The 27,269-nt window shown below is 37.6% G+C and overlaps 1 protein-coding gene across 1 annotated transcript; it reads right to left on the bottom strand.

The window, feature by feature from the left end:
- Positions 1–297: 297 nt before the first annotated feature.
- On the bottom strand, positions 298–27,269 carry LOC135471041 (uncharacterized). Its single transcript, XM_064750090.1, is given in 35 exon segments — positions 298–472; positions 1,280–1,521; positions 2,543–2,637; positions 2,640–2,688; positions 3,484–3,585; positions 3,587–3,604; positions 4,030–4,153; positions 4,629–4,774; positions 5,097–5,234; positions 5,786–5,983; positions 6,861–6,945; positions 7,678–7,811; positions 8,029–8,223; positions 8,883–8,962; positions 9,312–9,481; positions 9,792–9,921; positions 10,751–10,946; positions 11,321–11,446; positions 12,780–12,896; positions 13,239–13,409; positions 13,910–14,023; positions 15,216–15,338; positions 16,281–16,376; positions 17,364–17,453; positions 17,455–17,480; positions 18,000–18,123; positions 18,448–18,525; positions 18,953–19,114; positions 19,561–19,735; positions 20,618–20,712; positions 21,966–22,108; positions 22,785–22,958; positions 23,177–24,436; positions 25,509–25,566; positions 26,874–27,269. Coding segments are annotated over 35 exon segments (5,778 nt in total). The 3' UTR covers positions 298–324.

Below are 27,269 nucleotides of genomic sequence, written 5' to 3'. Positions count from 1 at the left end.
TTCACAATTTCAGAGAGACTAGCAGCTATAAACCTATTTGATTGTGGTTTATCTCCAACTTACTATCACAGAAAAAATTAAGCCAATAAACCTTCCCAAACTGTCAATGAAGAGCAAATGTTTAACCAATCATAAGCAGTGTTGTTGCACTTCGGTCTGCCTGATGTCCCACATGTAAACTGGTTACAACTGTTCAATAGCTTTCACCAGGTATAGAATGAATAGTATCGCCACAAGGTGTTGGGACACCAGATGTGGTGGATCCATCCATTGAATACTTGGTATTAGATTGTCTAAATCACAGCAGTATATTGTATATCACATTCAAATAGCCTGCATGGCTCTTAAGGCAGCGACTGTATCTTCATGGTCAGGTCCCAAGAACGCCAAAAACACTTTGTGTGCCTCTGTGAACTGGAACTTGGCTTTGGCGTAGTAGCTTGTGGCAAAGTAAAATGCACCAAGGTTGTACCTGCAAGAAACAAAATTGACAAAACATAATGATTGGTAATGTCTGCAATAAAATTGAAATGAAAGCTTCTTACACATTTCCTTGGATCAATTCACATACTTGTATGTCTGGTGTTGTTCATTAAGAATTTGTTTGTTTCCAATGCATATATTTTCGAACATTTTAAATGGGGAAGCTGTATATCTTTTTAATTTATGAGGTGGCACTAGTTTGAAGCAGAACTTTGAGCCAAAAATATGAAAAATTGATTACAGCACAATGTCTGCAGTGTTATCTTGTGTCAGTTTCTACTGTAACATGTTCCTCTGGGCCTGGTTGTTCAAAACTGTTTCAAGACTTAATACCAGAATTAACTTTAAGCAAAGTCTTCAAACTGTAACAGTTTATTAAATATTAACTAAATCCACATCATTATGATGAACTATGTCACGAGTAGATACACAGTTTCATTTGTAACATTATAGTATTATGAATATGAAAGACATATACTTGGTCTCCAGACATGTATGCCATTTCATTTAAAGGGGTTCACAAGCACTCCATATCATACATGGTTACAGAACTACAACTACACCATATTCGTGTGATATACATGTAGCCTGTTCACCCATACAGTGTTTATCATGTAGTAAGAAATACTTAAGGGTCCTACTATTGCTTTCATTTTTTCATTGCCATGACAGATGGGATAAAAAATACCATAAAAATCATTTAGCAGGAACTGGAACTTTAACAGAATTTTGATTTGATTGTGTTTAGTGCCATGCATTATACAAGAGAAATCCTTAATGTGTGTCTTAGTCTCACCTGACCATGGCCACATCCACATGATTTGAGCCGTATACATCCAATAAGATGGCTAAAGCTGCCTCAAACAGCTGACCGGCCAATGGGCTACTCTGGTCATCATACACTAGGCCCACATCATTTAGGATTCCTGCCGTGCGTGGGTGGGCTGTCCCCACATCCCCACGAGTCAACTTCAAGTCCTGCACAAAGTAGCCCAGTGCATCATCCAGCCTGCCCTGCTTGTAGCACATCTGTCCAAGCTATGTAATAAAAGCCATACCACAGATTATATATACACCTCCAAGAAGACAATACCTTCAAAGATAAACAGGTACGTACACTTCAACACAACACCAATGCCTAAATATTAATTGTGTTGCTGTATCACTAGTATGCCAGGCTCTAAGACACCTAAAATTATATCTCGGCCAGTCCATGTCTGCCCACGCCTGACATCATTCCTCACACCTGACATGGTATCTCACATTTTGCATCATACCTCACACCTGGCAGTATATCTCACAAATGATATTATATCACATGGAATCATACCTCACACCTGACAGTATATCTCACAAATGATATTATATCTCATACATGGAATCATACCTCACACCTGACAGTATATCTTACAAATGATATTATATCTCATCCATGGAATCATACCTCACACCTGGCAGTATATCTCACAAATGATATTATATCTCATACATGGAATCATACCTCACACCTGGCAGTATATCTCACAAATGATATATCTCATACATGGAATCATACCTCACACCTGGCAGTATATCTCACAAATGATATATCTCATACATGGAATCATACCTCACACCTGGCAGTATATCTCACAAATGATATATCTCATACATGGAATCATACCTCACACCTGGCAGTATATCTCACAAATGATATTATATCTCATACATGGAATCATACCTCACACCTGACAAAGTCAATAATGTGCCCATGCATGGCATCCTGCTTCGTACAGTCAACACCTTTCAATACACCTCGCATTCAAGAATGTGCCTACAGTTGTCATTGTGTCACACACACACAGTCAAGAATGTGATCACATCATAGTGTGTGTTCTTTGTTTTTCCTTAGCATAGCAATTCAATGGTCAGACTGTTCAGGAATAACAAATGGACAGAGTATACAATCTCAAAACTAAAATGTGATTTGACTGATGGAATCATAAATGGATATGAGGCTATACAAATAATGAAAACCATAACTGATACTCAGCCTGGGTAAGCAAAAAAAAAAACATACCTTACTGATGATGGCAGCTACATAATGATGTTTGGGACCGAGGACATGGGTTGCTAACTCTCTTGACCTCAATAGCAGCTTTTTTGCCTCTTCATATTCTCCTTAAGGTAATAAACCTCGGCAAGTCCAAGAAGGCCTTCGCAAAGCTGCACAAAGTAAATGTGATTTACAAAAGTTGATGTGTTTATTGAAGATATATATTTGTGAAATTTCATATCTTTTGCCACAATACTACTGCTGAAATGACATTGAAATAATGATATTTCTTCAGCCCTATTTCAAAACTTGTGAAATACCCACACAACATTTCTTGTTATAAGAAAACGCATCTGCTTATGTATCCCCAGGTGGCTGTTTTGTTCCTATGTTTGTACTGGGCTGGCAGAGTGTCACAACCACAGCAGGAGCCAATGGTAAACCATGCACAGTTTCAGACCGAGTCTGATAAACCTTTTATAAATGATCTCAGAAGGACAAAACGGATATTACTTGAGGTTCTTACCGCTCAGCTCACCCGCATACGCAAACATCCCATGTATATTCCATTTGGTGAGGACACACGAGACCCAAATTCACATCACAGTCATTTACCTTTTGCCTTCACCCCAGTTATGGGTCTTGAAAAAAGTCATAATTCCTGGAAATGTGCATGCGTGTTAACTCTGAAAAGACGTGGCTAATGGCCACCTTGTTTAGAAATCATTTTTCATGTCGTAAATACAGGGCTGGTGTGCCATTACCAAATGGAATATACCTGGGATATTGCCTGAGGTGGGTCAGCTGAGAAGTAAGAGCCAAAGTTGGAAAGAGATGCTGAAATAGCCAACTGGGGCTACGGCGTATTTCTGCACTTTTCTACACTTTTTAACCAGCCCTACATCGAGCATATGATACTGGGATAAAGTCACATACATGTACCAACTGTAGCAGCATATATGTACCTTTAATTCTTCAGATGGAGATGTAATTCTGTTCTGTCTTGAAATAGCCTCTAAATAGTATGATTCAGCTGTATCCAAATCATCCTGTTTCTGGCAAACAGTCCCCTAATCTCTGCAACACCTGTAATCACAGGTATTAAACAACAAATATCAGCAATACAGTACATCTGAATAAAATGCAAAGAAATGAGCACAAGGAATGGTGGTATACTGATCATGCCCCAGTCACACACGCTTGTACCATCTCCACAAAAGCTTACTAGAGTATACGCACATAAAAACATCAACGAGTACCCTATCTTTAGCAAACCATCTAGTGATTGCATCAGATTTAGATTAATTTTTTCCTGGAGGAGAAACACATGTATAACCACTTTGAGCATACTGATATAAACATTAATTTGAGAACAAATCTATGCAGACCATTCATTAAAGGCTTTGATTTAAGTTTGAACTCCAAGAAACTCAGTGCAAGTTGTGAATCAAAGAAATTCAAGGATGTTAGTCTGGAGACAACCAAACATGCCTCATTTGAGCTGTACTTACATTAATAACCTCTGGGTGGACACAGCATTTTTTCCATGAGTAATCAGCTGCATTATAGACAATGCGGCCATGATGGTCCCTGTACCACTCTTCCATTTCTGACAACAACCCCTCAAATACACACCTAGAAAGTACATATAACGTACATTGGGCCGTGTTTATTAATTCTTCGTTTATCAAGACCCTCTGCATGTCACGTCATATTTAAAGTAAATAAGTGAAATACATACCAAACTGACATTCTAAAAGCAAATCCTGAAATTCACATACATTTTGTTTAGAAATTAATAATTACATTCGACATCTCTGTTTTTCATAAGCATGGTCATTACAATCTAGGGATAAATTAACAATGGCTTTTGTTTAAACCAATGATAATCTTACATATATAAAAATTAAGACAATAAGACGTTTTTCCCCATGTAATGAAATATTATTTACATGACATTTAATAGTTCGTCCACTGCCTTTATATTCATATAGCAGATTCTTTCTGGAAGACATACCAGAGCATGTGTTGTGATAATCAGAGAGAGTAAAACCTTATACTATCATGTTATTCCATTGAAAACTTTAGAAGTTTTATTACTTCAACATACTTTGAAGCATCCAGCAAGCCCAAATCCAAGAAAAATGCTCCTAGGTCTGCCATCAATATCTGAAAATCCTGGGTATTCCTCTCTGCTTCAGGAATATTCTCCACCTCAGCAAGATATGCCTTCTCTACCTCAGTAAAGTCCCCTAACTGTCAACAAATACTGGGTTACGTATTGTGACGTAAAAACAGTAATAGGAGACTTAGATGAATACTACCCTAACTATTCAACTTTTTCAATCTCTAAAGCACTTTTTTCAGTGGAATTTATGCATACGTTTATTATGAAAATGTTAATAAAAATGAGTTTTTTGTGTCCGTGAAGATGCAAGCTTCCTGAAACTATGCAAATTATTTCTCTCCATCCCTTTGTTATGTCAGAATGTTTCAAAATATTGACTGCTGACATGGTTGAAGAATTAATAGAAGCATAAAATTAATTTGGTGCTTTGAGGATTTATGAACGCCTTACCATTTTCCAAGACTTGATGAGATCAAATTTTCCGTCCTCATTAGTGATAAGTTTCTTGAAAACTTCCAAATTAGTGATGAATTTTTTAAGTCTTTCCAACTCTCCAGCTTTTGCCAGCAGAAATGGCAGCTCTACCACCTACAGTAAAAGAAAATATATCTCAAAGAAAATTTAGAGTAAAGTTTCATATTCCTACACAAACACATACCACAAAGTGATAAATAATTCTGGTTGACAGACATAAAACAAGAAAGATTTGTTCAGCTCATACAATATTTGTTTTAGACCACACCATAATCCTACATGCATAAATAGCCTAGATGAATTGGTTGTAGGATCCTTCATGTAAGATCACATTAGGATGGAGGATTAAAAGGCGATCTTAAACTAAGCCAAAATTTCAATCATCAAATTTGGTATGTTTCTTTCCATTATTTTATGTGGAATTTGTTGTACAATAAATTACTCAGAATTTATATTGTCAAGCAATATTATAACCTTGTTCCATAAGAAATTACAATTTCATTTGAAATTTTGACACTCTCACAGAAAATGGATGATTGGATGACTTTTTTATCCATATAGAATTAGGATGGCTGGCTGTCATCTTCCATCGACATTTCATTAAAAAGATCACACTTGTTTATGTATTCTATGCAGATGGACTGGTCCAAATATAATTTAGTTACGGTTCTGTTGTCCAGTGGTTTGCTTGAAAAGAAGTTGGCAAGTCTAAGGTAGCCCTCTTGCTTGGCCGCATTAGTCACCAGGTATCTGTCTTCTACAGCCTGCCGCAGGTGATCATGGAAGAAGTTCAGGATACCATTTCTGTTGACAAGACTTTCCACCAAGGACAGGTAGAATGGTGACCACATAGCCGACTTAACCTATATTAATTAATACAAAACCATCTGTTGAAAAAGCCGTGGAACGTGTATATCTTAATTCAAAGAGTAAAACAGTGAAAAACACCATAAATAGAAAACGAGTACATCTAAAAGTAAAAAGACCAAAAACTGTTTCACAGTTTCATGGATTTGTTACTGTTAGGCTCGTAATAATTTGAAACAGATGTTATATGTAGGCGACACAGTTCACACTTACATGTATTCAGTAGTTTTGTTGTTGGGCGAAACCTGAGTGCATGGAGTAAATCAACAACAAGCCTTTGGAGAATAGATGTAATTTTCTTAAGATGTACACATTGGTATATAATGACCACCTATATGTACATGTAAATAACCATACAAATGCTGTTGAATACCCAAATTCCTCAACCTTTTCGCAAATGAAAGAGCAATTTTCAGTGCTATTTATGCACCTTTTTAACTTGCTTACAGAAACAAAACTAGATTGGTTGGGTTGGCCAATTTAAGGACTTCACAACAAGAATAATTTTATCAGTCTGGGCAGAACAATGTTCTCAGAATATGCTTGAAATACCAGTGTAATACTATTAGGATTGCGCTTTCTGGATATAGCACAGATTCTAGTGATAAAAACTGGCTAAAATCTACTTTCTAAATGACTAATGTACCAATGTCATGATGATGTCTCCAGTCGTAAATGTGGAGGTCTGCCAACAACCTATAGGTGGTCATGGGTTCCCCCAGGCTCTGCCCAGTCTCCTCTTGCCATAATGCAGGCCGCCGTCACATAAGTGAAATAACCTTGAGTACAATGTAATACACCATTCAAATAAATAAATAAATCAATTGACGATGGTACAACAGAAGAAAGAACATGTTTTCACATATCTCTTACCTGTAGTAGTTCAATGAGTTCGCTTTCAGACATGCCCCTATTAGAACACCAGATGGCAGTAGTGGTGTCTCGTACAAGGAAAGGTCTGCAGAATGAGATGTAGATTGTATAGCATGTAGCAGTATAATATCAACAAGAAGAATTGCAATCAACACATCAAATTCCAAGCACCAATAAAGTAGCTATAACAGAATTATTTTTTTTTCTTTCAATGAGTTGACAGGAAGCACTGACAGAGGTATAAAAATGGAAAGCATATAAGAGGCATTAGAACATCTGCGAGTTATACATTTAGATGGGTATAAGGGAGAATAGCTAGACTTTCATAGCACCGGCATGTATGAAGCATATTAAAGTGCTTGTTAACAATTGGGTGGCTGAAGTGCTCCTGGCCGGGAGAAGCAAAAAAATTAAAGTATATAGTACACTGTACCTGTCAAACCGTAAATGTTAGAATAGCACACAACACTGACAAGAGAGAAAGAAAAACAGATTATAGTTAGTTGTGCTAAAAATCAAGATTAAACAGGTTTACAGATGAAGACACTGATAATAAAACCAAAAGTAGAGAAAATACACATGTATTTAGTATAGCTCTATCCAAATTCAAAGTTGAAAGAATGGTGAACACTTAGAAAAAAGATCAGCAAACAGAAATGATGGTACTGGTAAACCCTTTACTGAATTATATCACAATAGTCTTGAATAAGAACAAAACATTAGAGGAATGTGCAACATTGAAAAAAATCAATTTAATTTTACAGCTACAATACCAATGAACACGCCTTCATACTTCTTTGACATTCAGACTCATTACCTGTTTTCTTGCCCTTTCTCCATATCTTGTTCCAATCTGTCAAGGATTTTGGCAAACAGCTCAGCTGGACTTCTGGCAGAGAGGTAATCTTTTATTTTGTCAGTGAGGGTGTAAAACGCTCCATACATTCTTACCTGTGGGCGAATAATATTGGTATAAAGTCATGCTACCATGCATTTTACACTTGTGGTAAATGTGAAAAGATTCAATTTCACAGTAAGGTTATTCATTATTTAAGTAGTTTTAACCTTCTAGCATCTAAAGAAACCTAAAACAATCTGATAATATACCACCTGGTTAGATTGTTTTAGTTAGATATTAACTGGGGGTGGTGCATGTACACTGCCTGACCTCATCAAGAAGTACTCGTAGGTAGAGAGGGTTGTTTGTTTGCTCCGCTGAGATGATCATGCCCTTCTGTTCTGCATTTAGAGTTTTCCCATAGATTTCCAGCAGATAGCCAGTGATAATTTCTTCCTTCTCGCTGTGGTTCAGAGGGTTAACTTTGAAGGCTGGCCAGCCTGCTGCTAGTACAGCATCAAATGCCTGAAAGAAAGCAGGGACATATTCAAATGGAGGATGACTGCTGCATTTGGGCCTTTGTGGTACACATACTCATATCCAAGTCTGATTTGGCAAAATACTGCCTGGAACAGTGAGCTCTATTTGTAGAAAACCAACCACAAAAACATTTTATGCACACAAAGCCTATTTTGGCTATAGCTGAAATACATTGAGATGTAGTTGGATATGTAAGACCACACCATACAGAGATGTAGTGAATATATATGCATGAGCAGACATGCTGAACCGTATTGCTTTGTGCATTTGATCAATATTGATTACAAACACTTAAACGAATAGTTAAATCCCAAGCACTCACTCACTCACTTAAACGAATAAATTATTATAATTTATTTTTAAATTATAAATAGGTTCAAAATATCTGCACTAGTTTACATTTATTTATCCACACATGTATCATCTTTTTTCATTAGCTTTTGACACCATGAAATGTACACGTAAATATTTAACTTATATATCTTCCTGCTTTTTGCCTTTAATGATCAAAACATTAACCCCATTATTTAGATATTTGTTAAGATATATATATATATATATAAATTTCAAACAGTGGAGTCACTGAATTTATTTTATTACCTGAAGGCTTTATTTCGACAAAAAACGCAGGTTGGTTGACTTACCCGCCCAGGTAATGTGGATAACAGCATGTACACATTTGGCGGTAATGTTGATGGCAGCCACAATAAGTCATGTTCTGAACCTGTAAATGGAGAACTCTGTCACCCTAATGAACTGTATAACAAAAAACTATGTTCTTCTATGTCTGGATCTATTAGGCAGTCAAAAGAGTACATGTGATCTAGTAAAGCAAAACGAGTTTGATTCGCTTCAAGATTGCAAACCAAAAAAAGATGAAATAATTTACAACATACTGTTTTTCACCTATTTAGGCACAAATATAACAGCAGGGATCTTGACCAAAGATTTATCATGCAATCTCATAAATTAAAATAAAATTTAAAAACAATTTTCCCTTCACTTTTTGTTTACACATCATAGAAAACAAGTAGTATATTTTTTTTCATAATGAGTAATGATTTTCCACCCACCATCTTCTCCTGTACCATCATCCAGTTGATTGAGAGCATCCAGAACAATGACACACCTGGCCTTGCTACCTGCCACAACGAGCCACTTACTGAGATCCCGGATCAAGCCAGCGTCGGAGGAAGGAATGGGCAGATCCAGCCCAAAGTACTGCTTAATCTCCTCATACAACCTATAGTATGTGTATGGAATAGAATGATGATACATCATGAGACATGACAAATACTGCACAACTATGGAATTTACAATGGTCCACAGGTATGTAGCTATGATAAAATCAATGAAATAGATGACACACATCTGATTTCTTAAAATTCATCCTTGTGTTGCTACAAAACTACAAAGTGAAAGCAATGAAATATCTTATTCTTTTAACAAAGAAACACCATGACCAATACACTGTGTGAGTATGATTGTGATAGTTCTATTTCTCACTTGTTATATTTTAAGGTAGTAAGTTCAGCAGATATATACACCTGTACCTTTTAATGAGTTTCAGATAGGATGCACTGTCTGCAGAGCTGCCGATGAAGTGAAGGAAGACGAAGGTGTCTGGATGTTTCTCAGCTGTCCTCATCGTCCAGTTGGCCACCAGGGAGGACTTCCCAGAACCTGGTGTACATACAGTTCATTTATTTATTTATTTGATTGGTGTTTTATGATGTACTCAAGAATATTTCACTTATACAATGGTGCCCAGCATTATGGTGGGAGGAAACCTGGCTGTACATACAAAGGTATATCATGTAACTGAAATGGTATACTCACAGGCCAGAGCATAAATGTGGTACAGACCTAAATATATTTGTCACATTACATTGCACAGATGTCACAGAGTACTGAATATTCTCAATGTGACAAGGGAATGTCATTACACAACACAACAAGTCCGATATATGATTCAAAGATTAAAGATCCATGTATAAACAGCTACCCTATTTCTTCTAATTTTTCGAACACCTGGCCTGCTCATTTTAACCAGTGTATATGTAATTCAGCAGGAATATTGAGTTTGTTTTTTCTGACATAAATAGACCATCTAATGAACAACCTACTCATATCTTTACTTTTCCAAAGGGCTGGTAAAGAAATGTAATATTCTACTTTCAACTACTAATATCTGTCCCAAATTTTAGAAGAATTAGGGTAGTGGCCAACTGAACTGACTTGTTTATAACATAAGAGTACATGTTTCTCCCTAGAAATAAGGCTGGGGTGGTCACCTGTGTTAACACTTGGGGTCATAGGTGTTGTCCCCTTGCCATCTGCCAGAGCCACTTTTAATTACCTAATATATAGTGAAACTGTTTTTTCAAACAACCATTAGGATAGCTTATAGTCGCAATACTTAACAGGCATAGTGCACAACAAAAAGGCACTGGGTATCACAAGGGGGTGGGGCTTGTGTGTGGAGAAACAGTCCTCGATCTTCTAAACATACCAGATTCACCGAGGATGACAAGAGGGTGGGGCTTGTGTGTGGAGAAATAGTCCTCAATTTTCTGGAAGTATTCTTGTCGACCTATGTAAACAAGGCACCGAGCATCGGCAAAGGCTCGGTGGGCCTCCATCTCCCTTTCCAAGGCTGAAGGCTCTGACCCAACAGGAAAGTCTGAGTCAATGCACTTCTTCAGGTCCTGAATAGTACAAGATTCACATTTGAGATTCCACCAATCCTCCCCCCCCCCCCCCCCCCAAAAAAAAGAGACATACCTGTATTTTGTAATTTACTATTAATAATTCCTTACCATAATATAGCCCAAAATAAACATGAAAGTTGATATCCTTAGGTTATATAAATTCTGCATTCTTCCTGAAAATGATAACACTGCCTTTAAAGCCAGTTAAGATCCAGGATCTTTCCAGGGCCTACATTTGAGAACTGGATCCTTGCCTGGGATGGAATACAGCTGACAACCTAACCCCTCCTCAGTCAAAAATACAGAATGGTAATTGTCCATGATGCCTTTGTGCCGCATATGACAATTTAAATTAAGACTTGTATCGCTACCTGTTTAATGAGATCACACACGTCCCCAGGAGCATCGTAGTAACGTGTGTTGAGACCACTGCTTTCTATTCTGTTCCTCAGGGCATACACCTTTTCACGGTGCCACTCACTCTCAGGCTGGTACATCTGATGAAGAAAAAACATCCAACCATGAGTTTACTAACCACCAATAAATTAATCACTAATTATATACAGTTACTTAATTAATTATATTATCTAATTAACAGCAACATAAGAGACTATGTTTTTAACTTCTTTTGATTAGCTGTACTATCACTCCACAGAAGCTTGATCACATTCACATAACAACTGAAATGTACATCTATGCATGTATGCCTCCATGATATCAACCATCTACACAAAATTTCATCTCTCTCAACTTCACTTGTTCAGAATCTAAATGTGACATGTTTAAACCTAAAACATACTTTTTAAAATTTTAGATACTTAGATGTATTATTATTATAAAAATCCTTTTCATAAGGCGAGGTCTCTGTGACACTCATATCAACACCTGTGCACTGCTCAAACCAAACAGATGGGAAAAGGGCCATCTTCCACTCAACTGGTTTGTTTCCTGTACATGTGCGTAAGGGGTTTCAGCCAGCAGTAGGGCAGGAAGGGGTCGGCAGTGGGCCGTCTTCCGCCACCCTACTTCTCCTTCTGGTTGGGACAGTTGTTGGCATAACACTATTGGTTGTGTTGTTGCTTTTTGCATGTATGAATGTATATAGATTTTCTTTTCAAATTACATGATTTTGCTTTTTCTTGATTTATATATATTGATGTATTTTTTGATTGGACTCTGAAGTACATGTTTCCTATATATTTGTTTTCTCTGTGAAGGCCTTGGGGAAGAACAGTCATTGTAAATTGAATGAGCTACCTTCCATGAATAAAGATATTATTTCCGTTTATACTGAAGATACACTCCAGACTGAAGATTTTATCATGACAGGGTTGCATGTTCTGGGAGAGGGGAGGGATTCACAGCTATTTTGGATGTAATTACCTAATACATACAATACATACACAGTACATTCAAATCAAGAGCCTCTATTCATACTAAAATATATTTTTAATGTGATTTAGGAAATCACTATTTGCCCACCTCCCACTATTATGTTCTCTTCTGAAATCTTGCAATCTTTTTAAACACTGTATGAGCATCAAACTTTTTTAAAAATGAAGTGTTATATTACCTCAAGCATCAAATTCTGAATCAGCTTGTCTTGGTTACAAAGAACCTTGTATGGGGCCTATGGGAGATACAAGTTTGCGGGAGTTCCGTGTGGGGGCGCTTGTGCATGTACAGGAAGTTGGGGTTAGAAAACGCTCCATTCACCCAACGCTCATGCGCAAAGGCCATGTACTGCCAGGGTTCTAACTCCAACTCCCGGTACATGTGCCACAGGGCAGTGCTCTCATAGGCCCTCTTTATTACAGGCTAACTGTTTACCTTTAGCTCTTCAGGTGAAACTCCTATTGATTCAGTTGTGACAGGTGAACGCAGGTAGAAAAAGCTTCTCTCCTTTGCATTATCCATATCATTGAGCACTCCATGTAACACCTCCAACTAAACACATCATTGCAAGAAACAATCAAACATTGTGTATGTTTTCACATCAAATTCAGAACACTGTATCCATTGGTGTTGAGATACATTGTACATGTAAAGGAGCATAATATAAAAATGTCAACATGTATGTAGGTTGAATGAGTACAAATAGATACATAACCACAACATTGTATACTACAAGTCTATGGAAATAGCTTGTATTAGTTAAGAAGATATGCAGTAATCTAACACAAAAGCACCAAACCCCGATGGGTGATAATGAACTTGAAAACATGACTTTATACAACTATCAGCACTGATTATGGTATTTGTATGAAACACTTACATTTAATATCTTACCTGTGTGACACTGGTGTTGTACCTGTAACTGTCCACCCAAGCTAGTTTAGGGAAGTTCTCTACAGCATAGGTAAAACTGTTATTAAGGAGTTCGTCAGGCATGTCTTCTCTCTGGGACCAGCCAAACCGTTCTCCCAGCATGCAGATGAAGTAAGGTCGACATCGTTCTATCTATGGTCATAACAATATTAACAAGTCCACAAGACAAGAAAGAACAATTGTATTGGTCAATATTAAACAAAAATTAATGTATTTTACTTTTTTTGTTTGCTTGTTGTTGGAGCGATATTTGATAACATTTTCAATTCATAAGGGAAGGATTCCAGGCCATTGGGTAACAAAGTCACCTCTTGATGTAACGCTGCAGTCTGTCCATAAGATGCATGTCACCGCACTGCTAAAGCGTTAGCTATTTATTTATTTGTATGATGTATTCAAGAATACTTCACTTATATGACAGCAGCAAGCATTATGGTGAGAGGTAACCAGGCAGAGCCTGGGGGAAACTGGTATCTGGCCTTGTGGTAGAAGCATGGATTCAAAACCCGGGTCTTGGATCAAAGCCCAACAGGCTCACCCCTTTACATTTAGTTAATGTGGACACAAACAGATGGTCTTTTCCTTCATATTTTCACTCCATCGGGCATCCTAAAATGTGCCATCCTTCTCACCTCTTGAAGACAAATGGCTATAGTCTCCCCAACATTTGTCTGTTCTGAGGAAATCCCCCATCTTAGGTCCACGTACGTAAAAAATACACCTCGTCCCGTGCACAGGTTGTTCAACTGTAAGCCAATCCAGAAAAGGCAGAAGAACACTTTGACTAACTCTGTATCATGGTACTTGAAATTACCTACTATTTGCTTTCACTCATTACCAGGATCAGTGTAACAAACAAGTTTCCTTGGATCTAAGCACAAGTATTACCATGACTTAAGCACAAGTAATATCATGATCTAAGCACAAGTAATATCATGATCTAAGCACAAGTAATGCCGCAAGTAATATCATGATCAAAGCACATGTAATATGACCAAAGCACAAGTAATATCATGATCAAAGCACAAGTAATATCATGATCAAAGCACAAGTACTGAATATCATATACAGTGTACATAATTCTCCACTGGAGCATTTTCTGTCCATTATATTATAATCAATGTAGTTAATATTCACAAGACAATGGATGTATCCTCTGTTTCAACAATGCAGATCATAAAATGTGACCAGCCAGATAAAGCAATACGATAGTTTTGTGACTCAACAAAGCACAAGTAATATGATCAAAGCACAGGTAATATCATGATCAAAGTACAGGTAATACCATGATCAAAGCACAAGTAATATGATCAAAGCACAGGTAATATCATGATCAAAGCACAAGTAATATGATCAAAGCACAGGTAATATCATGATCAAAGTACAGGTAATACCATGATCAAAGCACAAGTAATATGATCAAAGCACAGGTAATATCATGATCAAAGCACAAGTAATATGATCAAAGTACAGGTAATATCCTGATCAAAGCACAAGTACTGAATATCATATACAGTGTACATAATTCTCCACTGGAGCATTTTCTGTCCATTGATTGATGTAGTTAATATCCACAAGACAAGTCTAAAGTGGAAGTTTAACCTGGAGCTGTAACTGTCCACCACGCTGACAACGATTCTGTCCCTACAATATTTATAAAATAGTAAGTCATTCTTCTATATATGTAAAATGAGTAACATCTGTAACGCACGATGGAATTTAGCATCACAAAGAAAAATGAGATCAGTGTGTGCAATAATTCAGCTGCGGAGGGTTTCAATTGCATATACCCTGGTACAGGTGTAGTCTGCACAGCATATGTAAACATTTTAACCCATGTACCTGTGCATGTCTGTGAGCATAATCCATAGCTTACATTAACACTAGAACTTATATTATATCTTAGATTCATAATGTAAATCTAGTCCAGTGACATACCTCTCTGAATGTCTTTTTAATGAGACGCTCCCTCTCACCCTGCATATCTCTGAATGTGCTGGATACGAAGACACGGATCTCTCGGGGCTTTCGGACACGTCCCTTTCTTCCAGCAATTCCAGACTCCTCAAGAGATAGGCCTACATTCCCTGAACCGGTGCTTACCTCTGTTCCTTAACAGTGGAAAATTTTGAAGTTCTGGATCAATAATTAATTGAACACATCCAATAACTAAAGAAGACATCTATATATTCTACTTCCTTGGGTCTGTTCTTCAAAGCTGTTATTCAGTGGCCTAATGGTTAGAGCTCATTGGGAGAGCCCAGATCAAACTGGGGTTGAGTCATACCAAAGACTTTAAAAATGGTACTTGTTGCTAACTCACTTGGCGCTCAGCACTGAGACGTTAGAGCAAGGAAACGGGACTGGTAGGTCCGATGTCAGAATAATGTGACTGGGTCAGGTGGAATGTCATCAGTGTCTTCGGCATGATGTTTCAGTGGCGGCAACACTTTGGCAGCATGAACTTCCCCTCCCGCAACAAGACACAGTATATATACACACATATAATGACACCTTGTTGTCATATGTCTGAAAAGTTGCCAAGTACGACATTAAACCCCAAGTATTCATTCCTTCAATTTCTTGTTATTCATGCTAAATTTAATTATTGTACAATCTGACTTAGCTTGTTTTTGAAAATGTGTATGCTGCAGGAATCAGGCTGGAGAATATCTGTGGCAGTATAAGGAGTGCTTGTAGAAAAAGGTCTGAGAACAAAATTATATTCTATGCATTCTCACAGTCTCCTATCAAATATACAGAATAGTTTAGAAACAATTCATCTGGCGGAAACTTGATCTAAGGCAGACTATATGTTTGTATCAGGTGACCATGAAAGTACTATATGAACACAACTCCAGGCTATCAACAATATTTTACTATCTACATCACATGTACTTATATACATCTTAATGTATATATATATATATATATATATATATATATATATATATATATATATATATATATATATAGACATGTTAAGCTACACGTGAAAGTCACCTGTATCTCTTGATAATCGTCCAGCAGGTCCTTATTGTCCATCAGTACTCTGTTCACCAACCTCTCCCTGTCAGCTGTCCCACTGTTACCGTTAACCTACATTCAATATGTGAAGTACAAATTAAGTAAGTACCTAATTCTAATTGGTATATATATTTCCAAAACTTTTTAGTACTAAATTACTCTGTATTGTGCAAGATGCATGGCATATTAACCATAAAGCACTGCTGCCTACAACATTCTGTACAGTATATAAGCTTTAAACATTTGCTTAATGAACATAACTTATAAACTAGACTTAAAGAGAATTATAAATGAAGCTTTGAGTGTAAATCTGTCTACAAGATGAGGCACAAACTGTTATTTCAGTTGTCTTTGGGCAGGATTCAGCTTCATGTCATCCAGTGAATCATATGTACATCAACAATACAGACCATTCCCATAGGTCTGCCCCTTCAGCACAAATCACAATAAATCATACTTAAGATTGTGTCCATAGCCCAAATTTCATGTGATAAATATACATGTTATAATTACTTTTTTTTTCTGTCAAAAGAATCACTTTTGAAGCACACAAATAAACTCTACTAATCTGAAAGATTCAAAGATTACAAAGTTTGGTATAGGGTTACATTTATCATGCTTAGCTCAGCAAAATGATCTTTTACCATGCTGATCTGAACAAAGTCATCCTCTTACCACCATGCTGATCCTGGCAAACTGGTCCCATTACCATGCTGCAAACTGATCCTCTTACCATGCTGACATTGACAACTTGATCCTCTTACCATGCTGATTTCATCAATCTGATCTTCTTACTATGCTGACCTACAGCAATGTGATCCTCTTACCATACTGATCTCAGTAAACTGATCCTCTCAGCAAACTGCTCCTGTCAACTGCCACGCTCATATTGGCAAACTGATCCTCTTACCATGCAAATATAGACAAACTGATCCTCTTACTATGCTGATATAGGCAAACTATCCAGTTCATTACTATGCTGATATCAGCAAACTGATCCAGTTAATTACTATCCTGAACTGACTCTTTTGCCGAGCTGTGGCAACCTAATCCTCTTACCATGCTGATATCAGCAAACTTGTCCTCGGCTGCTGGCCTGACATCTCTCTTGACCCTGACCACTGACCCAGAAATCAATGGTCCATAATGGGCCTCCCCAGTACTTGTCATCTTTACCTGTTGTGGATGTAATCATGACACATGTACATGGGTCAGGTAAGGGCCAAATCTTAGAAAGTTCATGGTAAGAGGTAACAGACATTGATGTCAGTACCTTCTATTACATGATTTAAGAAGAAAATAAGCTATCAGTAGTGATTTTCCTTTGAATTAAATTTCAGACTTTATTTAAGATTTATCATTGCTTTGTTTTTAGTTTTAAATATGTGATATGTATCTACGATCTACTTTAAAACCCATTTTTGTCTGAGGTAGTATGATTGACATATTTGTAATTGTTTAAAAAGGGAGTTGCCCAGTAAGTGGGCATATTGTTTTCATAGCCTGAATCTGTGTATTAGCCACCCAAGGAATTCTCATCACCAGAATACTAATTTACTGTGAATCAATCATTATGTACCCTGAAACTTTGTGTGCTGATAACCCACTGAGATGAAGTGGTCTTTCAATTCATTAATAAAGAAGCATTATTAATACAATACTTCCAAGGAATTCAATAGGCAGTATGTTCTTTACCAAATGATTCAATGGAAACTCTTCTCACTCCAGGTCCATACTCTGTGAATATCACACTCGCCTGTTGCCATTTGTGGTCCTTGTACAGGGTACCAAGACGGCCTGTTGTATAGCTCTTCACTTCCTGAAATTTTTAATGGTACAGATACAGTTTATCTCTTATCACATATAGCTGAAGCAATGAAAAATAGCTGCCAAATAACCAAAACAATCTCATTAAAATAGTTATACAAACTAGTTGCTTAGCTAGCTGGAAAAGGAAAAAACTGTCTTGGTCCAAACATGTTAAATGTGATAAATATAAAAAAAACATGTAATGTTGTTCAAAACTTAATCAGAACACGATAAAAAAATCTTTACAGTCTTACTTTGTTTATCAGATAACTTGCTCTCAAGAGTATACATAAAAAGACACCATCCTTTGTGAAATCAGAGAAATGGAGTTTACATACTCGGCATCCATCAGCATGGCAGTCAAGCTGTAGAACCCACCACCACAGCATCCCTCTTTGTACCATTCAAACACCTGTAATGAACACAGATCAAAGACATTCAGTACTCATAATAAGAATGCACACCACAATATTCTTCATTGACTTATTTATTGCCTTATTACTGTTAAAGGCTATTATGAACGTAGATTCTGCAGTCAACAGATTTTTTCCACATTAGAGGCAGTAAGCAAAATTTATGTTTCATATGTCTTGCATGTGCCATGTTGAATACAAACTAGTTGAATTATGGAACTAACCTTAATTGTCTCTATGCTGTGCAAACATCTAACTGCAATAATTAAAGATATCATGGCTCAAGCAAATGGTTAAATTTCAGAGAAGTTAAACAAGAGTGTTAACAGACAGCTGACTGTACAGCTCATAGTTCTCCTCGGGTAGTGACAATATAATTTGACTGAATTGCCTGCCTCAAAACAACCTTTTGTCCAGTGACATCACCTGTATTGGTGGCTGTGTCTCCAGGTGTTCTGGTGAGAAGTAATCACACAGGTTGATCTCTTGATACTTGATACAGTCCATGTGCGAGGTCACAAATGACTTCTCTGTGCCATACCCACCCTCACTGACCTTCCAGTTCCCTGTCACATTCCAGCGGGAAAGGTTACTTCCTGTAAACCACAATTAATAAACAAACAGAAATAAGTACTAGAATGACTTAATTATTTTTGCTTTCATAAGTATGGGAAAGTTTTAGTATAAGTATATTACATGTCACATGACAGTCACATTTCTAAGTAACTGCTCACTTACCACCAGTCGTAGTCAACCTACATGTAACTGAATCTGATCTGACGCCACCATTTGTTCAAGATTGTAAGGTTTTGTCAAATTATTTAACATAGGCACTACCAGTAGGTTGACTGTGTAGAGTTGTACCCAGTTCCTCGTGATCTTTTAGAGGTCAAAAAGCTTGAAGATTTAGAGAAAATGTAGAGATGTAGAATTGTAGAGTACTATTCCACTATCCCCAGAGCACGGTTTTGTTCATCTAGCTGTGGAGGATCTTTCAGTGGGTTTCATTTTCCAAATGATATTTTGTGTCTAATGTGTCTTACCTGGCCACTAGCATTCTCCAGTAGGTTCTGAGACCATCCTACAATCTCCATCTCCTTCATCAGCATAGACCTTGTTAGTGGTTCTAAGGTGTTGCACAGGTGTTGCCTTACTGTCTCCTCCTCCTCTTTCTCAGCCTTGGACTTCACCTCTCCGTGTACTTGGAGTCTAGTAAAGCAAACCCACAGATCTCTTGATTCTTCATGTGTAAGATCAGCTTGTTATTGGTGACAGTCACTGGAGCCTCGGTTTGGTGCATATGATATCGCTCAGACACTTCCTTTTGTTTTTTGTACAGAGAGTCAAGCTGGAATAAGAAATAAAAAGCTCTTTCTCAACGTGTTTGTACAACATACTGTAATACTACAATACATGAACATGTGGCAATGAACAATTACATGACATTTGCATGATATATAACAGAAATTTTTGGACAGGTAAGTTCTGGATTCCCCTTCTCACACTGTTTGTAGGGCTTAGCGACAATACACAGTTGACTGTGGCTGTTAACCAGGATTTGTTAAAGTCTTGCAGCAATCTGGTGTACTTGTCTAATGTTGGAATCTCCAACAGTACTAGCCAGAAGGTGGCTATTTAACCCTGGGAATTAATAACTTACCTCCCCAATATGTGAAACATTCTTTGAGTATGACACTAGACAACAATGTAATATTGTCCGATATAAAGTAACAATACATCCCAATAACAATTGGGATCATACCAAACTCAATTTGCAATTAGAGAGTGTTGCAAGTTCATGCAAGTTTATTCAAGATTAAGGTTGAGGCATTCCCAACTTAACATAGATAAAATACTTCATTTTACTGGAGCTGGCTAATGGTACAGTTAAGTGCACAGAACAAATGTACAAAATCTCATCTTTCAGACACCCAGGTTTATGAGAGCCTCCACCCAAATTGTCCAGTCCAAACCTGTGTGAATTTGCCAACTCCTGAAATGCTGATTTGCTTATTGTTTCTTCGAAAAACATACTCAGGTACATACATATAATATAGAAAATGGAAAACACAACTTTTACAGATATTTTACCTTCGATGTAACATCTTTTCCATTTGCTTGAACATATCCAATTTTCCCACGGAGTGGAATCGTAAGGTGTAAGTTCCATTTGGAATATCTTCAATCTGTAAATATGTAAAAAATATAAAGGTTTACATGTATATTCTGAGCATGGCAAGAGCTATTCACTGTCTGCATAACTGGTAATTACATGTGTGTTTGGTTCTCAAAGGCAATGGAGTGATCAACTCTCATGGTCTATGTCTCATCCCCAGGTAGAGTTATATCTCTGACTTTAAATCAATGGGCTGCATGTCACATCAGAACTTTGACTTTAAATCTGCAGACTATATGTCACATCAGAGCTTTGACTTTAAATCTGCAGACTATATGTCACAGCAGAGCTTTGACTTTAAATCTGCAGACTATATGTCACATCAGAGCTTTGACTTTAAATCTGCAGACTATATCACATCAGAGCTTTGACTTTAAATCTGCAGACTATATGTCACATCTGAGCTTTGACTTTAAATCTGCAGACTATATGTCACAATCAGAGCTTTGACTTTAAATCTGCTGACTATATGTCACAGCAGAGCTTTGACTTTAAATCTGCAGACTATAAGTCACATCAGAGCTTTGACTTTAAATCTGCAGACTATATGTCACATCAGAGCTTTGACTTTAAATCTGCAGACTATATGTCACAGCAGAGCTTTGACTTTAAATCTGAACCAGGTATCATCCACAAGACAAGTCAGAGCTTTGACTTTCCACTTATGATGCATCAGTACCAAGCTAAAGAAAATAGTCAAGTTTAAAGTTATGAGATTATGACTTGGGATATGTGCCCTAACCACTTGGCCATCACAAACCATTTCAATGAGTAAGTAGGCGCTACTATGATACAATGGAACTGAGACTATAATCTATCACATAGGATACCTTGCCATGTAAAAAACATAAGTAGATAATTAAAAAAGGGAATACGCATAGGGCTAGGACTTGCGCTTCTGAAATGTACATGAACAACCCTCTCAAACACCTTCTGGTTACCTGTCGAAATAAACACTGCCTCCTTATTGTATGTAGTACATTTGTGATGATTTGTACATTATTACAGATTATTTCATTTCTCGGGGTGATGTCAGGTTTGTGGGTGGAGCAAACCACCAGATGTCAGAAAGGTCATTCTCACTTAGCTGGCTGCACAAATGTAACAGTTATTTGTTGAGGGTTTAAGCTCGAGACAAATTGCAATTTTGACTATTTACTCTGCAATTAAGGCCAAGCAAACCTTAAACAGGAATGCTCAGTTAACAGCAAATCCCATCAGAGAAGGATAATCCAGGGAAATGTGTCACAAGGTATATCATACTTCATATAGGATACTTCGTTCATCTTCTGCTTCAGCGCTGGTGGTTCTGAATCTGCAATACAGATATCCGTCATGGCTTCCAGTCAGAAGATGAGGGATATGAGTCTTGGACTTGACAATACCAAGACATTTGTAGGAGGCACCTGAATTTATAAAAAGTATAGTTTAAGCTACAACTTGCTTGTTTAGGGTGACCTCATTGAGAATGCAAGATAATAAAACCGTTGAAGATTTATGTACACCTGTGTAATTACCATGAATACAGGCACAATGATGTGAAGGATCATTTGTTAACTTTCATCTTTTGCTTAGATCACATGCTCAAATGTGTGACTGCTCTATAGACAGCTGCAAACAAATCTCAGCTTTCATACGGCCTTCCTGTTATTCCACTTTGGCCTGGAAGGAAACCACCACAGACTGCAGAGTATCTTACAAGATCAAATTTTTGTTTTAAATGTAGATTTATTGGAAAAATACACAGTGAGCCAAAGGATTATAAGGTGTAGTATACAACAATACAGACATGTTTTTGTGGATATATAAAGGAAAAACTAATGTACTATACTTCCGTTGCACAAATTTGAATATGTAAGGCAATGAAAATATCCAGATGAATTAATGAAAAAAAAATGCCCATATAAATCTTTGAAATAATTGAAGACTTAAAACTACATGTATATGGATTATCAGATTCATCATTCAGTAATTAATAAATGGTTACTGGAATAGAGATTATAACTGATATATTTTTACCTTAGGATTTATTTTATTTTAGGATTACCAACAGATTATATATGAAGTAAACAAATGTCTTACCATAGGTGACATCATAGGAAAAATTAGCATATTGGCAAAGTTCACTCATGTAGACAATGTCATTGATAGCATGGTAAGATGGTCCACCACAGTTCAAGGCGTACAAGACACCAGGGGGCTGGATGGCTATCTGCTTTGGTGAACCAACCAGCTCCAACATCAAAGGAAATGAACCTGAAAGGTATGACAACACAAATTAAATAAGAAATGTCACTCATTTTGTCACAGAAAGTAGTGTTTATGTAAAATGCTAATGTTCAACTTTTTACAGTTCTCATTACCACAGCATCTGAGCCAGCAAACTTCTGACAGGACTTCCTGAGAAAATGGTAATCTCTAGTGTTTGGATATGAGCAATATGTTGGAAATTCTTGTAATAAGCCTTACTGTACCTGAACCACTGTCCTGTTCTTTTACTGCAAACACTCTGACAAGATAAAGGCCAGGGGATTTCATTGCTTCCTCTACACATGACTCAAAGGCATAGGCACACCCATTGTACCTTAGCTGGGAGTTGTGAAGAGTGATGAAAACCTTATCATTGACATGTATCTGGACATCACATTTCTCTGCCAGCAAACCTGAAGCCATCTTCTTAGTGATGGTAGCACAGCCAATGTCTACCTCTGGACTTAGGGAAGTACAACCATTAGAAGTGTCTGCCTGTAGCGTTGCCATAACTGCATAACGACAGAACCCTTTAGGGCCATAGACAACTACTTGTCCATTCTGCAACTCAAATGTCCATTGTGAAGCAGCCTGATGGTTACCAGAGCCATGGCTGCCTTGTACCATCTGAGCGCTGAGCATTCCAGATGAGGACACACTCACAGCATACACTGCTGCAGATGTCGAATTCTCAATACCGTAACTATGGGAGCAAAGGACCAAAAGGAGAGCATGATGGGGGACGGATGGTGCCAAGACAACCTTCTCATCCCCTCTTTGGGTAGACACGTGCAGCGCCAAGCTGCGTGCTGATGACCTGAACTTCTGTTCACATTCCCTGTTGTGGTAGACAGCATACACACTGCGTCCAATGCCAGATATACAGAGAATGCCAGACTCCTGTACCTCAAACTTCCACTTGTCTTCACCAGTCACCAGAGATGCTGAGAAAAAGTTGCCATAGTTCCCCGACCTTATCATGTAGACAGCACTGGTTACTGTTGGTTCTTGGAGGCCACCCACCAACCCACAGCATAGCAGCAGGGTTACCCCTCCTCCATTCCCACTATTAATGTTTATAGTCAAAGGAAAGCTTTCGTCAGCATGGCTTGGACCTCGGACAAAGACTCCATTTTGTATATTTCCGTGTATCACATCATTTGAGAGTAACATCAGGTAATTCTGTCCAAACAGACATTCCACCAAAACTCTTCCATCTTCATCTGTCTTGATGCAGCTTGCTGGACCAAAATGACCAGCTCCGGACTTGGAAAGGCACAGAGCCTGAAAGTGGTTGGAATCATAACCAGATCGAATCATGAAGATTTCTCCTGTGGTGTTATCCTCTTTATTGTAAGAGTTGGAGACAAACATCAGTGCGGTACAACCTCCTGGCCCAGCATTGATGTTATAGCCATCAAAAGGTGCCAAACATCGGATGGGCCATTTGCTCTGAGCAGATGATCGCAAACACTCATACTCAACTGTAACAAAAAGGAAATTGCGTGTTTTTGAGCTTCAGAAGTCTGTATAAGAATTTATACTTTGTATCTCATTTATTTGCTTGCTTGGGGAGTTAAGCTTATATCAAGTGGCAACCTTATGGGTGTGGTGTTGATCACACCACACTAAGTTCCTTCGTCTGTTCTATTCTGAGAGTTTAAATCAAGTATGTAATTTGCCTACATTTTAAATAAAATTTTCACTTATTTAAGAGTCCTGTTAATGCCGAGAACCAATTTATTGATATAAATAAATGCCATGAATAATATTAATACATTTTTTTTAATACTCTAGTATCAGGTTCAATTATTGAACCAATAAATAATTTTAACAAAGGTGTTAGTTATTAATATAGATAATTCATTTCTTTATCAACAAGTGCATATGCATTTGATAACAAGCTATATGCCAAATGTCAAATTGTTCCTGTCATAATGTTAGTGGATTGATTCTTGGATTAATTGCTCTGTGGATATAACCCATATTGTGTACATGTATATATTTAACCTTATTTGATTACTGTTAATGCCATAATGAAGAAAGGGGCATCCGTGGCTCAGTTGGTTAGCGCGCTAGCGCAGTGTAATGACCCGGGAGCCTCTCACCAATGTGGTTGCTATGAGTTCAAGTCCAGCTTGTGGTGGCTTTCTCTCCGGCCGTAAGTGGGAAGGTCTGCAGCAACCTGCGGATGGTCATGGGTTTCCCCCGGGCTGTGCCCGGTTTCCTCCCACTATAATGTTGGCTGCTGTCATATAAGTGAAATATTCTTGAGTACAGCATAAAATAACAATCAAATACATAAATAAATAAATAATGAAGAACTACTCAGGATAACCCACCGACCTTTGGCAAGTTACTGACAAACAGCCCCACCAGGGTTATTGACCTGGCTTATTCAGTATTCTCACAAAGACCAATCAAAGAATTAATGACAGCAGGGTAATGTAAAAATTTTCTGTCCATGACCAGGATTGAACCAAGGTACCAAGGTGTTAATGTAAGTATAATGATATGCATATAATATGGTATCATATAGATACAAGATTTTCCTACCGTTGGATTTTCTTGGCATTAGAGGTAAGCACTCACTGCGGATACCATGGCTAGCAATCTGCATTAAAAAAGGAAATAATTAAATACAATTAACCTTGCATTACACTGTTGCAAGAATACAGGATTCTCATGGGAGTAAACCCTGAGAAGTGGTTTTAAAATGACTTTTAACTGATTACAAGCACTATGAAACAGATCTGCTATCTCAATAAATATTATATATTATATTATATGTATATGAGCTATATGCAAATGCACACAGTTATGTGGTACAATGTTTGTACCATACAAGCATGTAGTGAATTCCCTGTTGAGAAAGTTTAAAGAACCTTTGGAACTAGACAGGAAATCGTCCCCCTGTCACTCAGATTGATTGTCAAAATGCTCACACTGACACATATTCTGCGAAATGACTCAAGGGCTCCTCGGTATTCGGAAGAAGCTGTCATGTTAAATGTGTAGCCGATAAAATAAACCGAGCTAAAAACAGTTGCTTCTACCCATCCGCCAATTGTATGGCATTAAATACACAGGATAATATCCTTTTCCGTCTAATGCTGGTATTTGAAACAAGTTTTATTTTACCTGTGAATACATGACAATGTCTTTAACAGACATTTATTACGAAGCTAAGCTGATAAAGAGGTGCAACTCCCCCTCGCCCACCACCTTTCTCAATGTAACTGTAAGATCTACTGTTAGCTGAAGTAAACAGAATTGGAAGAATACCATATACTAGTATAATCTATATAGATTCACTATTATATATTTAAACTGACCTAATTTATAGCCTAAGAAAATAAAAAAGAATACCTTGTGTGTTGAAATTACCATCCTACCATCAACTCATTTTCTTAAGCACTAAAAAAATGCAATGATAGGAATCAAACTTGTGATCCCATTGACACAACTGTTTTATGCAGGTTTACAATGTGTTAAAAGTCATAAAACATTATGGTGAATGTAGAGTTTCACTGACTTTCCTAATTCTTTTTTTTTTTTTTTTTGATTTATAAATACATGATTGCGTGAACAAACACGATACTTTGTTACAGCTTCACATTAAATATGTGGACATGATTTTGGTGCACGTAATCATATTTTTATTATGACGGGAATTCCCCAAGAAAAACGCCGTAACATAGCAAAATCTGCTTCTTTCACTCCAATTTTCCGCACACGTTCTTTAGTAGTTAGCAATAAGTTTTCCATTATTTTCTGCTTGCAAAAAAAAATTACACCTCACTTCTACACCGAAGTGGGATGATTTCCTATCTAGTTGCTAAGGGTCCTCAGAAGTCTGCGCACCAATGACTTTGAACAGTGCAGGTAAATAGCAATACACATTTGAGACTGCAGAACTACCTCATCGTTGTCCATAGTGTTGGTTTGGTGTTGAGGACCAGGTAAGTTTTTCTGGTCAGGCGCTGGTGCGCCGTGTTCGACAGTTTCCTCCCTACAATTTATGTCTCTGTCGTCGCCATTCGTATCGATGAAAATATGGGGATCCACCTGCGTCTTGTGCACAACACTATCTGACTGATTGCTCTGCAGTTCTGAATTCGTGCAAACTTCACCCTGGCAACTCTCCCCAGTCCCTGTGCTGTTTAGGGTGATCTTGTTTCCTGTGTTCGTCTTCTCTTCCTTCTTGCTATGTGGCTCCTCTGCTAAACAGGTGCTCCTCAGCGGTGGCTTGACAACCGACCCGGCGTCTCCGTCAGGGACATTCCACACAGGCAGACTTGACGGACTGCAGCCCAT

The sequence above is a fragment of the Liolophura sinensis genome, chromosome 7 (genome assembly GCF_032854445.1).
Source record: "Liolophura sinensis isolate JHLJ2023 chromosome 7, CUHK_Ljap_v2, whole genome shotgun sequence".
NCBI classification, from domain to species: domain Eukaryota; kingdom Metazoa; phylum Mollusca; class Polyplacophora; order Chitonida; family Chitonidae; genus Liolophura; species Liolophura sinensis.
This window is presented reverse-complemented; position numbering and strand designations above follow the sequence as displayed.